The sequence below is a fragment of the Vulpes vulpes genome, chromosome 12 (assembly GCF_048418805.1).
Source record: "Vulpes vulpes isolate BD-2025 chromosome 12, VulVul3, whole genome shotgun sequence".
In the NCBI taxonomy this organism is placed as follows: Eukaryota; Metazoa; Chordata; class Mammalia; order Carnivora; family Canidae; genus Vulpes; species Vulpes vulpes.
This window is the reverse complement of record NC_132791.1, coordinates 68,914,277-68,934,926: the sequence shown is the minus strand read 5'-3', so window position 1 is coordinate 68,934,926 and position 20,650 is coordinate 68,914,277. Positions and strand designations below refer to the sequence as shown.

The following is a 20,650-nucleotide window of genomic DNA, read 5'->3' as shown; positions in this document are numbered from 1 at the left end:
CAACACAGTAAAATTTACAAAACTGACCTAGTAATGACATAGGTGACAGTTAGAAGACCAGGACAATAAAACAATTATACCGTAATCCATATATTGAAAGTAGAACAAAGACTGAGCATGATAGACATATAAAAATGCAAAAGATAAAACTGTAAGTAAGAATTAGATAAAGGCCCCAAAAGGCATGTACATATTATGAAAAATAGACAGGAAATTAATTAAAATTGGTGAGATTTATGAATGAAGATACCATTTAAAAGAAAAAAGAATAAGACAAACAAAAAATAGCATTATATCACTGCCTACCTTACTTGTAGATTATCGGTCAAGTCTGAAAGTTTTCAAAGGTCCATGCATAAGGTTCAGAGATAGGAAGTAACTCAGTTTTAGCTGGTAAAGGTCCACCAGACCCTTAGTATAAATAAATTTTCCCACTACTTCTATAGGCAAGTAATAAGAATCAAGTGTCTTAACATGACCACCATCCTTCCAGGTGTGTCATTCACACACATATTTACACTCAACAGGGGTGTCATTTCCACACACACACACACACACACACACACACACTCAACTGGTATGTCATTTCCTCACACACTCAACAGGCGTGTCAGCTCCACACACATTCAAGAGGCTGTCATTTCCACGTACACTCAAGAGGCTGTAATTCCTCCACACACACTCAACAGGCTGTCATTTACACACACACACACACACACACACACACACACACTCAACAGGCTGTCATTTCCACACACAGACACTCAACAGGTTATTTCCACACACACTCAATAGCTGTCATTTCCACACACACTCAGTAGGCTGTTATTTCCTCACACACATTCAACAGGTGTGTCCTTTCCACACTCAACAGGCATGTCATTTCCACACACACTCAAATGCAGGCACTGGGCTCACATGGGAATCATAACGGAGTGGCCTTCACCCCTCTTTCTTCAGAACCAGCTAATTTGCTGAGTCACACACACTAACAACCTCATATTAGATCACCGAGGGACCCTTTACATTGCTGACTCGTTTCAGTAAAACAAGACTACACAGCAAGTTGTTACTTTATAAAGAAAAAGTTAAAGGCAAAAGTAAAACAAAAGTTATAAGGGATTCAAAATGTAGTTCTCCAAACATACAATCCTACCTTTAAGGTTTTGTAGGCACTGCTCATAGTAGTTACCCGGTGATTGGAATGATTACCGCCCAACTTACAGAGATGACAAACTGGCCTCCGACATAATTCACAGTACATGTTTATTCTCTCCGTTTCATGTTCTGGGCACATTAAAATCTGTTGAGCACAGAATATAGGTGTAATTAAGGTCCTCAGAGCCTGCAGGATACTCAATATCTCAACATATAAAGACGTGCTTTACCAAATCACTAAATAAAGCCATTTAAATGAATGAATTTTAAAAAGTGTAAAAGCTTTTGGTGTATTAGAGTCACTATTTTTCAATTTGAGGATTCAATGGCCAATTAAATATGCAGATATTATTTCCCCCAACTTGGTGGTAAGATGGTGACAATTCCATTGCTATCAGGTCTGTGTGCTTATTCAAGACAAAAAGGCAAATTTGACTGACTAGGCAAATTTGAATGACGTGACCAGTGCTTTTGTAAGGTACCATGACAAATAACTGATAGGAACCCAAGGCCTCACCATCTTCATAAGAAATCTGCTTCTAAAGTGGTGCCTGGCTGGCTCAGTCAATAGAGCATGTGACTCCTGATCTGGGAGGTTGTGGGCTTGAGATTATTAAAAATAAAATCTTAAAAAAAAAACCCTGCTACTAAGAAGTCTTGGAACACTTTATGATATAAGGTTCCAGATGTTTGCCTTTACATATTAATCATGTACATGATCAAATTTAGAACTGTTTTTCTTTCGTTTTCTTTTTTTTAGTACTGTTTTTCTGATTCAAGTTTCTAACTTACTCTGTAAACTATCACTATGTATGAAATAACGAGTTTCATTTGCAAGAAAGAGATTTCTTTAGACTAGTGTGTCAATGAAATCAAAAAGTTGTCTGTGACTCCAACAGTTCACATTTTCAGCAACCACAACTGTTTTGATAATATCAAGACACAAAGAAAATGTCCAATATGAAAAAGCCTAATACCAATATGCAGGACCAGGATAAAAACTGGAAAAAAATTCAAATTTCCCAGCATGTCCAAGTTCCTACATTCTCAAAACCATTAAATTTATTTATTTGTTCTTATTATTTTAATTCCAGTATAGTTAATACACAGTGTTACATTAGTTTTCAAAGCCACTGCATTTTAAATAAAATAGAAAATTTGGCATTCTGCAAGGAAGGATAAGAACTCAAAATTATAGGCAAATATAAGAGACAACTTTGTAGAATTTTACTATATTTAGCATTACACTATTTAAGGAAAGTAATATTTTCCTCAATATAACCCACCTCTTCAGTTCTCCCTTGCCAATCTTTTATTGTATTTGTAAGTAGACTAAGTCTGCAAATTATATTCAAAAAATTTTTACTCAAGATTTCATGTGTTTTAAATCATAAAAGCCCAAGTGTAATAAATTCTATAATGACAAGTTCTTTCATAATGGAAATAACTAGTATTAATCAGTTTAATTAATCTTCTGAGAGAGGCATTGAAGCCCCAAGTTGAAGTCATAAATTTTTAAAAGTCTATGACCTGGTGCATTTAAAATGAAATAAGGAACATAATAGGGGATTATAAACTTTTTGATAAATATATTGCCACACTGACATAAGTTTTTTAAAAAAAAAAGACACAGTGTGAAAGCCCAGATTGTTTCTCTTTTGATCTACCAGTCCGGGGCCACTTACTATAATGTCAGAGGGGCACCTGGCTGGCTCAGTCAGCAAAGCATGCGACTCTTGATCTCAGGGTTCATGAGTTTGAGCCCCACAATGGGCATAGAGCTTACTTAAAATATAGATATATGATGCAAAAAATACTCAGCTCATAGTCTCAAGATAACTTTTGGGATTTATTTCCATTGTATCTTTTAAGCAGACTCTACACCCAATGCAGAGCCCAACTTAGGGCTCAAACTTAGAACCCTGAGATCAAGACCTGAGCTGAGATCAAGGGTCAGACGCTCAACCTACTGAGTCACGGCAGCCCCCATTCTTCTATGACAAATTAAACAGCAAAGATTTATCCTCAAGAATGTAAACAGATTTCCATACTCACGCACGTTACTAAGAAGAAATAAAAACTTTAATCAAAAGAATCTCTCAAGTTTCTGGTAATCTATCTAAATCAGAAAGCAGCATAAGTGAAGATAGCCAAACATCATTCTGCTTTTCTGCCACGAAGCAGGGCAAACCACAATGCATAAGGGTCTTGTGAGTGTTATTAGAGAAATTACCCAGAATACTTAAGAAATGTGAGTTCCACTTCAGATATTATATAAACATTATACCACAGTCTTCAAAACATTACGCAGTACTTACTTACTCTTATATATGCACAGCATAAGCAGCCAACTGAAAACGTCAGAAAAATGTTTCCCAATCAGATCCTTTAGGCAACTATGGGTTTAATCACATTAAAGCACAGAAGCATTTGAACTTTATAACCACTTGGATCTCAGGGAGCACCTCTGAGACAATTCAGCCCTTCCCATTTGCAGAGGTAGCATTGCGAACATTTGCGTATCGTGCTGCATGACGCTGTGTTGTAACATAGCGACCCAGGATATTGCTTTTGGGCTGTGCGGGGAGTGTCCAGCCACACACAAAATAACTCTAAATGCCAGGCCTTAGTTTCTCGTACAGGTCTTTTTTCCTTTTATGTTCTCATTTTATATTTTTTTGGACATACACGTCTCTGTGTTTGTGAGCACCATCCATTTTTTAAAATTAATTAATGTATGTATATATTTTGTTTATTTATTTTAAGTAAGCTCTACAATCAAAGTGGGGCTTGATCTCACAACCCCGAGATCAGGTCACTCACACACCTTTACCAACTGGGCCAGCCGGGCGCCCCTCTCTTTACAGGCTTTTCAACTTACTCCCATTCTTGCTGTCGAGGTCTAGATGCATAAATAATTCCTGTTAGGATACCGATATTCTAACCAAATCAGAACTTCTCTTACCTTGGGCCTAAAATTAGTCGTTGGACCCACATACTCATGCTGAGCTTTCACAGTACCCCACGGGTGGTAAATTTTGAAGCATTCATTGCAGTAGCTCGCGCTACAGTCCATGCAACTTTTTGTGGACTCCTGGGGTGGTGGCTTACAAAGGTCACACATGATAGCTGTGGCTGCCCTGGCTGCCTGCCGGTACCTCTCGACAATAGTTTCCAAAGTGAAATTTCGAAACAGACCATTGATTCCTCGTTCTCCAAGATCCACATCATGCTCACAGCCGGGGCAAGGAAAAGTGGTTGTCCTGGGGGTCAGTGAACCGCGCTTCCAGCCTGTGTAATTGGAAGTCCTTGTTTAGTTATGTCAGTAGGAAAACAAACAGAATGAAGGAGAAAGGAGTGATGTTTTGGAAAGAGACAGAGATACACCTACATTCCCACCACCACCACCAGCACCCCTATCCCGGAAATAACGCTCAGAGTGGTGGCTCCACCACTTGAATCAGTCTGTATTCTGAAAATGCATAATGCTTATTTTTCCGTGGTATACAAAAGACAAGCCCAAGTTATTAGATAGGTCTTAAAGAGGAGAGGAAAATCTAGAGTAAATCCCACACAAAACCATATCAAACCAAACAGATATATAGACAAAACACAGAATACAATACTACACAGGGTCAGGATTTTTTTTTTTTTTTTGGAAAGCATATAATTAACATTTACAGTTATTTCTATGTATCACATCCAAAGTAATTTGGTTTTCATTTAAATGAACACAGCCTTGGCTGATGGATAGGAGACAAACTTATACATAAATGACAGAAGACCCTAAACAGTGCCCCATGGAGAGGCTCCAGAAAGATCCAAATAGTTCTGTACGCTATTTGAAATTGTGTATACAATTTCAACAGTCCATAGCTTTGATCAGATTCTGAAAAGAATATGTGACCATAAAATAGTTAAGAACCACTACAAAAGAGCATTCCCCACAGTAGTATTGTTTTATCCAGGTAGGCAAAATCATTAGTTAACTGAGTGTAATCTATAAGAGTGAAAACCTTATCCATAGACCTAGAGACTAGTGACTTTAAGAGGGACCAACCATTTAGTATCTTCTTATGACCTGAAAAAAAGAACCATTAAAATTACTTAATTCAGTAAGCCAAAAGTTAACCCAACAAGTGTAATTAATAATTTTCTAATATATACATAATTCAGTGAATGACCATGAAGAGCACACTTTTGTTCAATATTATCTTGATTTTCAACAAATCAAGAAACCAAGACATGACCGTCCTTACCCACAGGTTCAAGAGAACCTGGGGTTGTTCCTTTAACCTAAGCACATGCATACTTTATTCCCTGCTCTCATTTATAAATCTACCCTGAGAGCACGTAGTCTTCGTTGTTCACAAAATAACTACCTAATTATAAACACAAACTTCTTAACCTCAAGCCTCTTTCATTCTACCATATATCCAGTACTAAAAACGAATGGCCAAACTTAGTCTACACATTTGTAATAAATCTTTCCAACAGCTATGTTAATATTGCTTTGGCACATTACTATCATCACTGAAAAGACTGTCTTAAAATAGGTCTTGCATGATAACACTAAAGGTAAATTTTAGCCATCAGCTCACAATATTATTCATTTGAAGTGACTTGACAGCATGCTAAGTGGCACTGTGTTCCCAAAAGTACTTATGCAACAAACATGCAGAGTATTTTTGATATCTTCATTTACCTTTGCATTTCTAAACCTATAAAAAAAAGCATAACAAAAAAAGCTGCCCCATAAAAATTAGAAAATTCTACATAAAATATATTTTTATGATAATCCTCAAAACATGCAACACAGTCCAAGATATTTCACAACACAGCAGGCATATAACAAAATAAGCAGCAAAGCCACTTTTTAAGACACATGCCAATGAAAATTTCATTCATGAAAAAAACAAGCCAAATAATTCTGGAAGTGATATAGTGCAGTGGTCAAGTTGAAAAAAATGGAAAGTCCCTTTTAACTGCATGCTTCCATATGTGAACCAGGTGATAGAAATCAAAATGGATAAACCCAAACAGTCAATGTTTAAAAAAATGAGTTATTACTGCTTTTATGAATTGAAGGTGGAGATCAGTTTAAGTAACAGGATCAAACAAAATTAAATCACGACAACAAAGTCATGCTTTCACATATATACTGGTGACACCCAGATTGTGGCCTTCATGTTCAGAAATTTCAAATAAGATGTTTCGTCCCTTTTCTGTAAACCTCTTTTATTTTTATAACAAAAATAAGGTGTAAAGCATCACACAGCCTAATAAGACAAAATATTAAGTCGATACATCTCAGCTGTTTTCCTAAACAGATCTTAAAAAAAAAATTCTCATCTTTTTCTGTGAATGCCAAAGTATTTAAGTTTTATTTCATGTCTTGGGCTTCCACCATTGTCTTCAAAAACAAATGATAGTATATATGTTCAGGGCAATAAGGAAACAGAACAGATCTAAGGATATCCTAGGAAGTAAATCTAGTGGGGGAAAAAAAAATCAAGACAGAGGGGCACCTGGGTGGCTCAGTGATTGAGCATCTGCCTTCAGCTCAGGTCGTGATCCCAGGGTCCTGGGATCAAGACCCACATCAGGCTCTCAGCAGGGATCCTGCTTCTCCCTCTGCCTATGTCTCTGCCTCTCTCTCTCTGTGTCTCTCATGAATAAATAAAATCTTTTAAAAAATCGAGACAGTAGAACTAAGAATAAAATGTAATAGAGTCAACTTTTTACTCTACAGCTGTGTTCTCTACTATAGTAACTATTAGCCAAATATCACTATCTAAATTTAAATGAAAGATTCAGTTCCTTGGTTGCACTAGACACATTTCAAATTCTCAAGAGCCATATGTGACTGGTGGCTCCCATACTGTCCAGTGCATGGTCAAACAAAACATTCCCATGATCATAGAATGTTCCATCAAGTAATATTCCCCAACAGCATGACATAATGAGAAAGAAAAGTAATGATGACTTTGAAAGGTAAGGAAGCAATGCGGGCCAAGCAATGTAACTGTATATGTCAAACTGCATTTATGGGGCCAATTACATGTGCAGATTATTTGAATCTGTCCCCTTGCAGGATTAATTCTTTTCCCCAATAACACCTTGACTTCAGAGACAGATTCATGACACATGAATGTAACAGATTTATGACACATGTGTCATAAAATCATGACACAATTTGAAAATGAAGACTCCAAAAAAAAAAAAATCCTCAGATTGGTTTCTAGCAAATCTCCCCTCAAAATTACCTTTCAATCATTATGTTTTGTTATTGAAATATCAGAGAAAATAAAGGATTTCAAAACCAAGTCAGTTCGTAAGGAGTTCAAAACTCTGCTAGCTGTATCCTCTCCCAAATTCTGACTACAAACTACTTCCCCACCATCAGCTGCCAGCCAGTTCAGGTCGGGCTTCTAGGTGCTTGGCAAAGGGCTCATGGATTGTGCTGCCACATTCATGCTTCTTTCAGTACGCGCTCACCATCTGATGCCTACGAGCTACAATCACCTCCCAAGTATTAGGGGCATGTTCAAACTGCAACACCTTTATCTCAACTACTGTCTGAAAGAAATAGGGAGCAAGCAATGCTTAAGCCAACTGCTCCTGCCTTTCCTCCTATTTACTAAGTCTCAACACTTAAGATTCTCAGGGACTCACTGAAGCTTATAAGAGAAAGGATGCCACATGGCTTTTGGAAGTGTCAGATCTGTAAACTGAGGCACGTAGAGAGGTAGGTAAGGAAGACAGAAAAGGGATAACATTTCAGGCGTTTATTTTCTCTAGTAAAATAGAAGGTATCACCAGCATTCTGCAAAAAAATAAAAAGTAGCCAATTTTACTTTAAAGGTCAACTGGAGTTAAAAAAAAAAATCCTTTTAATAAAAAGGGTTGCCCCATTGTGTGCCCAGAAGTCAAATACTTTGGAAAGCCTAAAAGAGGCAGTGTACGTTATTTACCCACAAATGGGTAATACCTCAAGGTCAAAACTCAAACACTTTCAAACATTACCAGAGGAAAGACACCGTATGCACAAAACAAGCAAAGATTGTATTATTAAGTACCCAAAAAACTGCCACTGCCCTTTAAGCAAAGTTTTAAATGCAGAAGAGAGTACTGGCTCATTTGACCATGCCCAAGGTAGCAATATGGCCATTAATATAATCTTTGTTCCACTAAGTAAGTGAAAAGAATCATTAGGCATATTAAAAGAACTCATAGACACGAGTATGTCATTTTCTTCAAAAATATCTTGTCATGCCAATGGACAAAAGGGAGGCACTGGTGACTGGAGCTCCCTTTAGAAACACCAGCCCTCACTTGGAAATTTAGTCCTGTTGACCTTTAAGTCATTCAGCCCAATTTGTCCACTTTCTACAAAATTTTGAACACTTGACCACTGATATTTACACACTTTATGTATACAAGGTTATTAAATTTAATTCTAACACTATACTGCCTGCGGCCACACAAGCAATAAAGCGTTTTCTACCTCTCCACCCCAAAGATCTCCGTTGTGACGCTGCGAACAATGAACAGAAAGCTGGATTTAGAATTTAATTTCAAAGAGAAGATTCACAACTCGTTAACAAAAGATAAAGCAGTAACTGTGTCCTGTACACAACACAATTCTTGCATTAACGGTAAGAAAATGTGTTTTTTTCCTGGCACACGTGGTATTTATGAAACCATCACTGTCAAACATTCATCAAGCTGACCTTAGAGTTCAGAATCAATCATTGTTGGCGCAGCCCTGAAGAGGTCTAAACTCTATCTTATAGATTTGTATGTTTGCACAATTGTATTTCTGGTAACTTGAAAATACACAGCAATAGCAAGCATCTTTTGTTTGATTTTTTAACTGATGTATACCAAACCAACCCTGTAAGTAAGTATTGCTAAAACTGACTGTATCATCTTCCAAAAAGAAATATAAAATGTGGGGAAAGCTTGTACACATGTGACCCAAAATGTATAGTAATATGGCTATTTTTATATAATTGAATGTGTTACAGTGTTGCATATACAAACCCTACTCTCCTTTCAAGGCAGCACCCTTTTATTTTAAAAAATCTGCCAAATATCCAATGCAATGATAGCCAAAAGGGCTATCTGAGCCAAAAGCATCAGCCACATATGCCATTAAATTTTCCAGTAGCCAGATTAATTAAAAAGAAAGTGAAATCAATTTTAATATGTGATTTACTGAACCCAATATATCCAAAATACTAACACCTCAAAATGTAATAAAAACTATTAGAAACATTTGATATTCTTTTCATTCTAAGGGTTTGGCATTCACAGGGTATTTTTTATACCTCCAGCACATTGCAGTTCAGACTAGCTTATTTCAAGTGGTCAACAGCCCCATGGGGCTAGTTGCTACTGCACTGGACAATCCTGATCTAACTAATTCCTTTATTAAACCAGGGGCAAAACTAATTTTTAGAATTCTACTCCTCCCACACCAATACTCAGAATAGGATTTCTTTCCCAAGTATCTCTAAGTGATGAAAAATTTAAAAAAAAGAAGCCTGCCAGGAAAAAAGGAAGGGGGGGGGGGGGCATTACTTCCCTATGAATTTCTCTTTGAATCGCTCCAAAGAAAAAGTAGAGGCAAATGACCCATAAATGGAGGGTAGCATTATATTTGTAATATCATTACTTCCATTAATTCAAAACTGATACCATGAGAAGAACGGCAATCCTAAATCCACATTCATTTGATAAAATCCTCCAGGAATGATTATTATACTTGGAGCCCCCCAACCCTCTGAGTACTCGATCTGTATTTGTTAATTTGCTCTGTAGGCTCTTCTTGATGAATGATTGTGTTCTAACTATGACGCTCTACGTAACGCTAGGCTATATGCCTCTTGAAAAGGAGGGACAGATCTATCTTGTTCATTCCTCTTGACCATTTAGCCAAGCCTGGCAACCAGCAGGTAAATTCAGTATTTGTTGAATGAATGAATGCAAATGAATGCAAGCTTGAGAATTTCAATGTTGGAGAAGAAATGGCGGTTGACATACAACCTACTTATCCTACCACCCAAGGCAGGAATCCCCTCTACAATGTATTCAAATGGTGGTCACTCACCCACTCTTTAAAACAAATATTTCAAATACTGATGGCCCAAATGCTGAATGGGACGGTCATAGCTAAAGATGTGCATTGGCTGCCCTATCCTATGCTGAGCTGGTATGGAGTCATTCAATAATTTGAATTACCTACCAACATTTAAAAGACAGATTACACATCAAAAACACTATCAGGTTCTTTTGCGGGGGGGGGGGGGGCAGTAAATCTGAAAATCTAGCACCCCTAAACTAATGCACCAGTGCCAAGTGCCTAAGTGCCCAATTAGACAAGGCATCCATTCTGGTCTACAGTCTCAAACCATGTGCCACCATGTTCTACAGGGGAGGCCTAGAGTCAACTGGCTGCTAGTTTTCTTAAAGTAGATGAGTTAATGGGAAAATGAAATATTTACTCTCTATCAAAGAAGTAAAATCAAGGTGTTTATTATGCCTGGGACCTGCTTCCCTAATGCATATGGCCCCTGAAGCATTCTAAATCTGACCCCTCATTTGAATACTTCTACTGACAGTGAGCTGACAATCTCATCTTTGGAAACCCATGATGGGTGTTTGTTTTCTTTGGCACTGAGCTTGAAATCTGCATTCCTTTTCACAGAAAGGTTTTCTACCTCCCCCCATCTCAGGACATGATCCAACTTGACAGGGTTCTTCCTCAAGGAGGGGGAGGAACATCTTGGTAATTCTATTTCTGATCTAGATGGTATAAAATATGGTGGAATAGATCTCTTGTTTTAGGAGGAAAAATAACACTATTATTGATTAAAAGCCATCATGGCATGTTTTGTGGAAATCTTGTAGCAGGGGTCATTCAACAACCACTCCACAAATATGTATTAAATATCTGGGATCCCCTGGTGGCTTAGCGGTTTAGTGCCTGCCTTTGACCCAGGGTGTGATCCTGGAGTCCCGGGATCGAGTCCCAGGTCGGGCCGCCTGCATGGAGCCTGCTTCTCCCTCTGCCTGTGTCTCTGCCTCTCTCTCTCTCTCTCTCTTCTCTCTCTGTCTCTCATGAATAAAATCTTAAAAAAAGATATCCACCAAGTAATATCTAGGTGTGCTTCTAAAAGCAGTTAACCATATTTCATCTAGTTAGATATATATATTTATCTGTATTTCATCCATACTCCATATGAATCACATATAAATACCAACCAAATGTTAAGATTAGAAGCCCACATGAGATACAGGATTTTATATATGTGTGTAAGCTCTATCTAATTATAGAAATGTTAGTAGATAACTAAAATTCCTTTTAATGATTTGTGTTAAATATTAATAGAAAAAAGTAAATTTCCCTTGGTCAATCAATCAAGGGGTCTGTCCCTAATTAGCCAATGAGGATCTACCAACAGAATATCTGTTTTCCCTAGTAGGTAATTTCCAGCTATGGAAATCTGTCCCTGCCCCCGGGGCTGCCAGCTGGTTCCTAACAGGGAGGGAAACATACAAGTGATGACTTCATAATAAGCATAACTCTCTCTGATCTCATACTCCCTGCAGCCACAGTCATTTAACACTCTTTTCAATATATGCTTATAATTTTTTTTTTTTTATTTATGATAGTCACACAGAGAGAGAGAGAGAGAGAGAGGCAGAGACACAGGCAGAGGGAGAAGCAGGCTCCATGCACCGGGAGCCCGACGTGGGATTCGATCCCGGGTCTCCAGGATCGCGCCCTGGGCCAAAGGCAGGCGCCAAACCGCTGCGCCACCCAGGGATCCCAACACTCTTTTCAATATATGCTTATAATTTTTATATATGCAAAATATCTTGCAAGTAATTCATGATTACCTTTTAAAGAAAAAGACGTTTTTAAAGCAGCATAATAACTACTTTTAGATCAAATCCACTCTTATGGAGACGCCTGGGTGGCTCAGTAGTTGAGCGTTTGTCTGCCTTCGGCCCCGGGTATGCTGCCAGAGTCCCGGGCTCAAATCCCACATTGGGCTCCCTGCAGGAAGACTGCTTCTCCCTCTGCCTATGTCTCTGCGTCTCTCTGTGTCTCTCATGAATAAGTAAAATCTTAAAAAAGAAAAAATCCACTCTTATCCAGTGTCTGATGAAGCAGAGAGACACATACATTGCCCTACAAGATACCAGATCACATTGCGGACCAAAAAAGACAGCATTCACTAAATGCAAATGAGGAGAAGGAAATTCTCTTCTACTAAGTTTTTTCTTTATATTAAAGATTAAAAAATTATTCCTATACTATAGGGGGAAGAAGTAAACAGAGGGTCCTAAAAGATCAAACTTAAAAGCTCCAAACCAAAACCGGGTAGAACTGAGGCAGTGAAGTTTGGTGTTTAGAGCTACTCACATACTCTCCTCCTCCAAATGATGCGAGTACCTAACCTGACGCTGAGATACTGGTACTCAAATCTCGGCCTCCTCTTGGACCTCACTGCTGATTTTGGCCCTGAAATGCCCAGTGGCCCTGTTCCTGGGATTTCAAATTAGTTTTGATCTACTTTAATTCTGCAATGGAGGTCCAGAAGAAAGAAAGTTAACACTATCCCAACGGGTAACAATTATGATGGACTTCTATCATTACTACAGAATTCCACCACTAGTTAGCTGATATTCAAAAATCCTGATTTCAAAAAATGGATTTAAAATGGCTGAAGAAGATAAAGTCCTCAGGTAGAACAAAATGACACCAAATAATTAATCTAAAAAGCCTTTTGGGAACAGTCATTATGGAATCTCATCCCTTAATTTGGCACATTTATTTCCATATTACTATAGACAGAGGATTCCCTAGTGAGTACTTCCGTGATCCATTGTTTCATCCCTCATCTAATATAGAGGACCCCTTGGGTCAGAACACACCCCAAAATACAGACCATTATTAAGAGCTCTAACACAAAGCTGGGGTTCAGTATTCAACTTTAAGTGTATCCCAGGAGACAGGAGAAGTTCACTTCTGAACTTCTGAAGGGAAGGGCTCCTTTACAACTAGTTTCAATTTATTCACCTGGAAAGATCAACCCGCAAAATGGCAAAAATAATGTCCCTTCCACAAATATCGCTGAAGACTCTCAGGCCCCAGGCTTCGGCCACATACCTGGTCTGCTAAGTCTGTCAATTTTGTCCATGCTCGGGGACGGGAGCCGAAGCCGAGGACTGCTCTGATTGGAGTTGTCTGATCCCACGTCAATGAATGAATCATCAAGTGTCAGTAAGAGTTCTTTTACACACTTATGACAGATACTGTGTTGACAAGGGAGAATCAGTGGGTGGGTAAACAGCTCCTTGCATGCTGGGCAAATGAGCTCTCTTTCGATATTCTTAATGGTAACCTGGAGAAAGATCAGAATCAAAAGCCCTCGGTGAGTGAACATATTACCATGTTTATGCCTCTTGTGTCAGTTACATGTGTTTGCCTTGCCAAAGGGAATCAAGAAACGGTTTATAATCTGAGGTTGCTTTCTGGCAATGAAATTCTGTACCATCAGCCCCCCTTACCACCCACAGCCTAGAACTGAAGGGACACAGAAATGGAAAAAACTGAAGCCTGAGCAATATCAGCACCAAATATGAGGAGGCCATATTTCACCAATCATGAAGTTACTCAAATCATCATGAATTCACTGATTTAGGACATCTGAAAAACCCTTAAAGTAGATGACTTCAGTAAAAGTTAAGAATACAGCCCACTAGAATGAGACTGCTCCTACTGAGCACGCTAACTCTGTGGCAAAAGAGAGCTGGCAAAAACTGGGTTAGCCAGTATGTTCATGGAAGCCTCCTTGAAATCTCTTTACAAGCTGAATCATCAGCAATTGTCTACATTAAATGTGACCAATTTCCACATGCTGCAACTGTAATGTTGCTGAAAAGCTTGAGGTTCTGCTGCCTATCAAAGTGGTTATCTTAAAAGCACTTTATGAATATTGAAAGGGTGGAGAGGACTAGAAAGCACCATTATAAGTGCTCTCAATACTACAGGCTTGCATTATTTTCCATGAGAAACCCTCAGTCTCTTATCACAACCAAAAAGGTTTGATGACCTCAAGCTCATTTTCCCATCCTTTCCATATGCAGCCCCCCAAACTGCAGGTGCTATGAATCTATATTCAGCACCCCTGCGGTTTTACAGTTCAATTTTAAAGTGCTCCTAACCATGTACAATCATTTCAATTACTGGATATCCAAAGAAAATGAGAATTGAATCAATCTACTCATTTCCACTAAATAAAAATGTATGTTCTTCTATTCCCCCTAAAGCGACCTTTAAGTGCTTTAATAATCCCTGACAGAAGCACTACATCCAACCGGCTTTATCACTTCAAACGTCTTTGAAGCGTTTCTTGCTGCATCATTCAATAAATATTTCATAGAAGCCCACATCATGTCACGATTTTATTAAATTTGGAAGAGTGCCACGCTTCACAATTCACAGCAAAGAAAATAGAATATTCGCATCCTCGCTCATTTCACAAAGAATCTGACACCTCAATTCGAAGGAAAATACTGTTCTGAAGGTCCAAGATAGGTCCAAAAGAAAACACTGCTCTGAAGGTCCACAACACATTCCCATCTGGTAAAAGGTCTGCCTCCCGGCGGAAGGTCTCAGGTCACTTCCATCTTCCTTGTACATAAAGCGGTACAGAAGCTTCTTAATCACGGCAGACATCAAGTGATCCTTCCCCAAAAGAGAAAGGACTTCTCATTTTAGACCCACTGAGGGCAGCAACAACTCGATTAAGAGAAATGGGATGCGGCGGCTCCCGCAATTAAGCTGAGGATCAGCAGGGTTCGACGAGAAACTAACAGGTTGGAGCGAGGGGCAGACCCGAGCCTTTGGAACAAACGCACTTGCGCCGCGACAGCTGCCGGGGCCTCCCGCCTCCCGCGCGCCGGGCCGGCAGCGCCGGGGAGGAGGCTGCGCTCGCGGGGCTGGCGGGGCGGCTGCGGAGCGCCCGCGGGGTCCGGGCGGGGTCCGGGCGGGGACGCCCCGGGACAAAGGGGCGGCGGGGCACGCGCCCCGGGCCAGTCGACTCCAGCCCGGCCCCGGTTCGGGCGCCCCGCGCGGACTCCCCGAGGTGCTCAGGTGGGCGACCGCCGCGCCCGCCCTGGCTCCCGGCGGGAGAGGCTCCCGCGGCTCGGCCGGAGGGGGGCAGAGAGCCGGGGCCCCGGGGAGCCGCCCCGGAGCGGGGGGCGGGGGCGGCGGCCGCGGTCGCCCACTCACCAGCGAGTCGGAACCATCCCCTTCCATGGTGGCCTCTGCCAGGTGTCATCAACCGCACGGTCCAAAGCGGCGGGCGGGCGGCCCGGGCAGGGTCTGGTGGGCGGGTCCCCGGGGGTCGCGGAGCCTGGGCTCGGAGCCGAGGGCTGGCCGGTGGGCCGGACCGGCCAGCGGACCGACGCGGCTGGGAGCGGGGCGGGGGAAGCACAGGCACCGAGAGCCGAGCGGCGCGCCCTGCGACGGCCCCGGAATCCCGCCCCGCGGCCGGCTGCGGCGGCGGCTCCTGCGGACTGCGGCGGGGCGGGCGGCCGCGCGGAGACCCGGCGCCGACGCCGCGGAGGGCGGGGCGGGGCGGGGCGGGGCGGGGCGGCGCCGTCGCCCGGGCAACAGCGCCCACCGCACAAAGGGGGCGGGGCGGGGTGCGGGCGCGGGCGCGGCGCGGGCGGGGGCGCGGCGCGCGCGCTGGGTCGGTCGCCGGGGCCCCGCCCCCCCGCCGCTCGCCCCCTCCCGGGCCCCGCCCCCCGCCGCTCGCCCCCTCCCGGGCCGCCGCCGCCGCCTCCCCGCCGCGGCGGGAAGCCTCGGAGGGGGCGAAAGCGAGGGGCTCGGGAGGCGGAGGGCGGCGCCGGGGCGGGGCCGGGGCGGGGCGGGGCGCTCGGCGGGGTGCGGCGACTGCGGCCCCGGCTGCTGGCCCGGCGCGGCCCCTCGGCCCTTCAGCTTGTTTCCCGGCGCCTCGGGGAGGCATCACCGCGAGGCCGCGTCTTCGGACGCTGGACGGCCGGCGGGGGCGGGGGCGGGCGCGCGGGGGAGGGACCGCAGGGAGACCCGGGCCGGGGCTTCCCCGAGCGGCCCCCAGTGCACCCCCGCCCGGGTCTTCCTGCTCCTCTTCCGGCCCCGCTCGTCGGGCGAACCTCACGTCTCTCGCTGGTCACCAGCCGCTCGCTTCCCGCTTCTGCTCCGACACCCCGGGGCGCGGCGCTGCCACGCACGACGCGCTCCCGCCAGGTGGCGCGGGGCGGGGGCCGCCGGCCTGCGGTGCCCCCTGGGGGACAGGGCGCGGGCTGCTCGGGCCCCGGGCGCCCCCGCGGAGCGCCGCCGGCCGGGACCAGCAGCGCGACCTCCCCCCGCCGCGGCGCCCAAGCGCCTTTCCTGCGTCTCCTTTCCCCGCCAGCCGGAGTCGGTGACCTGCAGCGCTTGCAAGGCCGTGCTGCTGGGGCACGCCACTGCCCTCCCGGCTGCTGAGTCCACCCGTACGTGGAGGACGGGGAAACGGGCGCCTGAACAGCCGGGCGGAGGGACCTCGGCTGCAGCAGAGGAATCCCCGTTGAGGCTCCGAAATGCTTCCTGCTGGTAGTCTCCATTCGGGAGCCGTCCGTCGCTTGCAAGGCTCTAGGGTCTTCGCGCCAGCACGTCAGCAGCCCTACAGCCTCTTCGCCAGCCCGACGATTTAAATAATGGTGCAGCGGTGTGGACCACCGCAGTGGTGCTGAAGGGCACAGTCTGTTTACAGTTGAGGTGGGGGAGGACGAGCCCCTGCCCGGCAATGACTGGACGCTCTCCGGGGCCCCACCGCTGGAGTTGAGGCTGCTTCCTTCCCCCAGATTCTGAAACATCCTCATCTGGAGGGGAATGAGAATAGCCAGTGCCTCCGTAATTCGGTTACCTGTATCATGGGCCACACCACGTTCCCCACACAGTTTTTAAAAGATGCAGCCCTTAAAAAGCATGACAGATCAGTGTTTGTTTTTAATACTGGTCTGTGGGTTAAATTATTCCCCCAAGGTTGTAATCTCACATCAGCCCACCTGAATAGCGCTTTGGTGAAAAACTAACTAGTTAACCGAGTAAAAGAGATTAGAAGGCTTCATTATCCATGAGCTAAAGATTAAACTTGTACAGACAATATCTGGCTGAAAATAAATTTGAAGGCCCTCCTTCCATTATGCAAATTAGACTTTGATGAGATAGCATTTTCCACCCGATTCTCAAGGTTCAAAAATTATCTTAACACACTTGGCAAGAATGTAGGGGACTAAGCACATTCAAGCTTTTTCGTGACACTGTAGATGGGTACAGCTTATTGGAAGGGAAATTTTGCAAATCCTACCAAAAATCTTAAATGCGCATACCTTTGACTAAGCAATTCCACTTCTAAGAATTTCCCTACTGAAAGACTTATATGTGTGCCCAAAAACCTGTACAAAGATCTTGTTGGGACCTTATTTATAGAAACCATCATCCATGATGTACAACCATACCATAGAATACCGTGCAGCAGTTCAAATGAATGTACTGATGAGTAAGGATTTCCAAAACATTGTGTTGAAAAAATAAAAAGCCATATGGATTCTGTATGTTGCCACTTTGGCTAAGAGAGAGAGAGAGAGAGAGAGAGAGAGAGGCATACAAGCTTATATAGGCAAATAATAAGTCTGAAATAAAGCATAAGAAATAGCAAAAGAATTGTGGAGAAGGGGATGCAATCAGGTGTGGGAAACACTTCAGTCACGCGTGTTTTGCACTGTTTGCACTTTATGCTATGTGCACATTTTACTTCTAGAAACTTTCTGATGCAATTTACATAATTCATAAAAGTTTTCATCTGTATTCACTTAAACTATTAACCCATAAAATTTTAAAAGCAGAAGGTGGTGAAGGGTATATTGATAGGAAGATAACAAAATACATATACCATATACCAATTCTAAACCGTTCTGTCCATTTTTTTTTAAGATTTTATTTATTCATGAGAGACAGAGGCAGAGACACAAGCAGAGGGAGAAGCAGGCTCCATACAGGGCTCCAGGATCACACCCGGGCTGAAGGCAGATGCCTAACCGCTGAGCCATCCGGGCGTCCCTGTTCTGCCAATTTCTAATCCTTTCTACCCCGTCCCCCCTTTGGTTACCAGGTTTTGGGTCATCTCACCAATTTCTCTCAACATGCACACATACCAGCTTCCCAGTTATCAAAGATACCAAGACCCTTCCCAGTTCCTCAAGTTAAAATCCTGTGGGTTTGAGCCTGCTGTTGTTGATTTAACCCTCCTCTCTCCTTCCTCTCTACCTCTGGTCAGCCTTCAAATCCTCTTGTTTCTTCTCAGATCCGATCCTTTCTCATCCTTACAGGTAATTCCCCTGCCCACCCTGAGCCTCCACTCCCCGTGCCTAGATTACAACAGCCTATCAAGTAGATATTTACAGATGACTTTCCATATGGGTATCACTGTCCTTACAGCTCTGTTTGTGACAGTGGCAGAGTAAGCTGCAGTCCTAGACTACAAGGAGCTTGGTGTGGGACTATACCAGGGAGGGATACATGTGCACACGAATGAATGTATTTGAACGTTTGTGTGTTGGGGTGCCAACGTGACAGGAGGAGTGGTGAACTTTCAATAATACAAAATGAGCCTATGTAGTACAGAGGGCCTGGAATGCCATGCTTCTTTTCTGTAGACTTCAGGAAGCTTCTGAAGGCTTTTAAGTGGGAATGACATGAGCCATCTGTATTGTTTTGTTTTTTGAATCCTTATTCTCCCAACTTGCATTGCCCATGCTATCCCTTGGTAGCTATCCCTTCCCAATTTACGGTATCTTAGCACCTCCTATACCAAGACTTTCTTTTGAAATATGGTCAAAGTTCAACACCAGGAAGCCTGCTCCATACCTATCGCCACCCCCAGCAGGTCCAGAGACCTTCAGCACACTTGCCTACACTATCTCATGCTGTGTTGCTTAATTGCTCTGCGGTCACAGATGCATGAGCTGTCTCGCATCTATTTCATCAGGCCCAAAAGGTCAGGGAAGGATGCTGTCAATTTCCCCCCTACTTCAACTGCCAACAACCACCACTCCCCCAACAGTGCACACCACCATCACCACCACCACCATTCAGGTTTGGTAAAGGAGACGCTCCGTAGGTTCATTATCTGACATTTAAAATCTAAACCTGTTACCTTTCGGGCTATCCACTACTCACTAAATTGACCTGGTCTCTTTCCATACTGATTCCCAATACCCCACAAGATATTAAGTTCCTGACAGAGTCCACTGCGAACAACCCTCGTGGGTATTTGGTCAGTGCTGTGCCACGTCACCGGCCCTTCAACTGTTTGGTCTGAGGTTCAACAGCCAGGGTACCAATCTGTTAGCAAGTCTTCGACAAGGAGTCTCAACAAGGCAATATGGCCACATGTACCTATACTTTGCTTCCCCACGCCCAGTTGGGGAATCCTAGTCATCAGACAACTTGGGTAAAAAATTAAGAGAGCCCCTGGACTTTGGGGGAACAAGATAGCAGGCGAGGAAGTAAATCACAGGGGTTCCCATAGATTAACACATGTGCTGTCTACACTGCTGGGCATTGGGAAATTAGAGGTGAATGATAATTATCAATTACTGACCCAAGTCTCTGGCGGGCCAAGATTACTTGTCATAAAGTGCTCAATGAGAACAACCTCAGGGAAGAGGAGTCCAGCAAGGCCGGAAGTTCAGATGTCCAGTGCCTAGCCAAGTCCTACTTATCTTTCAAGCTGCAGATCTACAGCCTCCTCCCTCATTGGTCTCATTTTCATTGATCAGCAACCCTGCCTCTGAACTCCTTTGGCACCTAGAGTCTGTCCGCTCAGTTTATCACGATTACATACTCTCATTTCATACATGAATGTTTGATGTCTTGTAAGCCTTATCTTCCCAGCCATTTAAGCTTCTGTTTGTTTAAGAGAAAATCCAAGAGACATTTACTTACTAAACAATAGCACCACCAATAATTTGAAATTTGATGATAAGAACACAGCACTGCTCTGGCAGACATTTTTTCATTAATGGTAGGAGTGTACTGGGTGCATCACTGGTGGGAAATGGGGTCCCTTGACCAACATGTGGTGAACCACATTGGCAATATTTAGAGGCTGTCAGCAGGTCCCCTTCGACTACATGTCATTCCTACACTTGGGGTTGCTAGATTTAGCAAAAGCACAAGGCACCCAGATAAGTTTGAATTTCAGATAATGAATTTTTTAGTATATGTATGCCCCACACCTGCACCCCAATGTTTATAGCAGCAATGTCTGCAACAGCCAAACTATGGAAAGAGCCCAGATATCCATTGACAGATGAATGGATAAAGAAGATGTGGCATAAGTACGCAATGGAATATTACTCAGCCATCAAAAAATGAAATCTTACC

The 20,650-nt window shown here is 43.3% G+C and overlaps 1 protein-coding gene across 2 annotated transcripts in view; it reads right to left on the bottom strand.

Annotated features, from left to right (window-relative positions):
- LOC112932431 (E3 ubiquitin-protein ligase TRIM36) overlaps positions 1-15,785 on the bottom strand; it is a 36,392-nt gene extending 20,607 nt beyond the window's left edge. The window contains exons 1-5 of one of the 2 annotated variants that reach the window (XM_026015368.2): positions 15,470-15,785; positions 13,343-13,577; positions 8,666-8,695; positions 4,124-4,449; positions 1,157-1,303 (exon numbers count right to left, since the gene is read on the bottom strand). In XM_026015368.2, coding sequence (XP_025871153.1) covers positions 1,157-1,303; positions 4,124-4,449; positions 8,666-8,695; positions 13,343-13,577; positions 15,470-15,496 — 765 coding nt within the window. In that variant the 5' untranslated portion in view covers positions 15,497-15,785. The remainder of the gene's footprint in view (positions 1-1,156; positions 1,304-4,123; positions 4,450-8,665; positions 8,696-13,342; positions 13,578-15,469) is intronic. The other variant, XM_026015370.2, reaches the window with a different exon arrangement.
- Between the last annotated feature and the right edge of the window lie 4,865 nt (positions 15,786-20,650).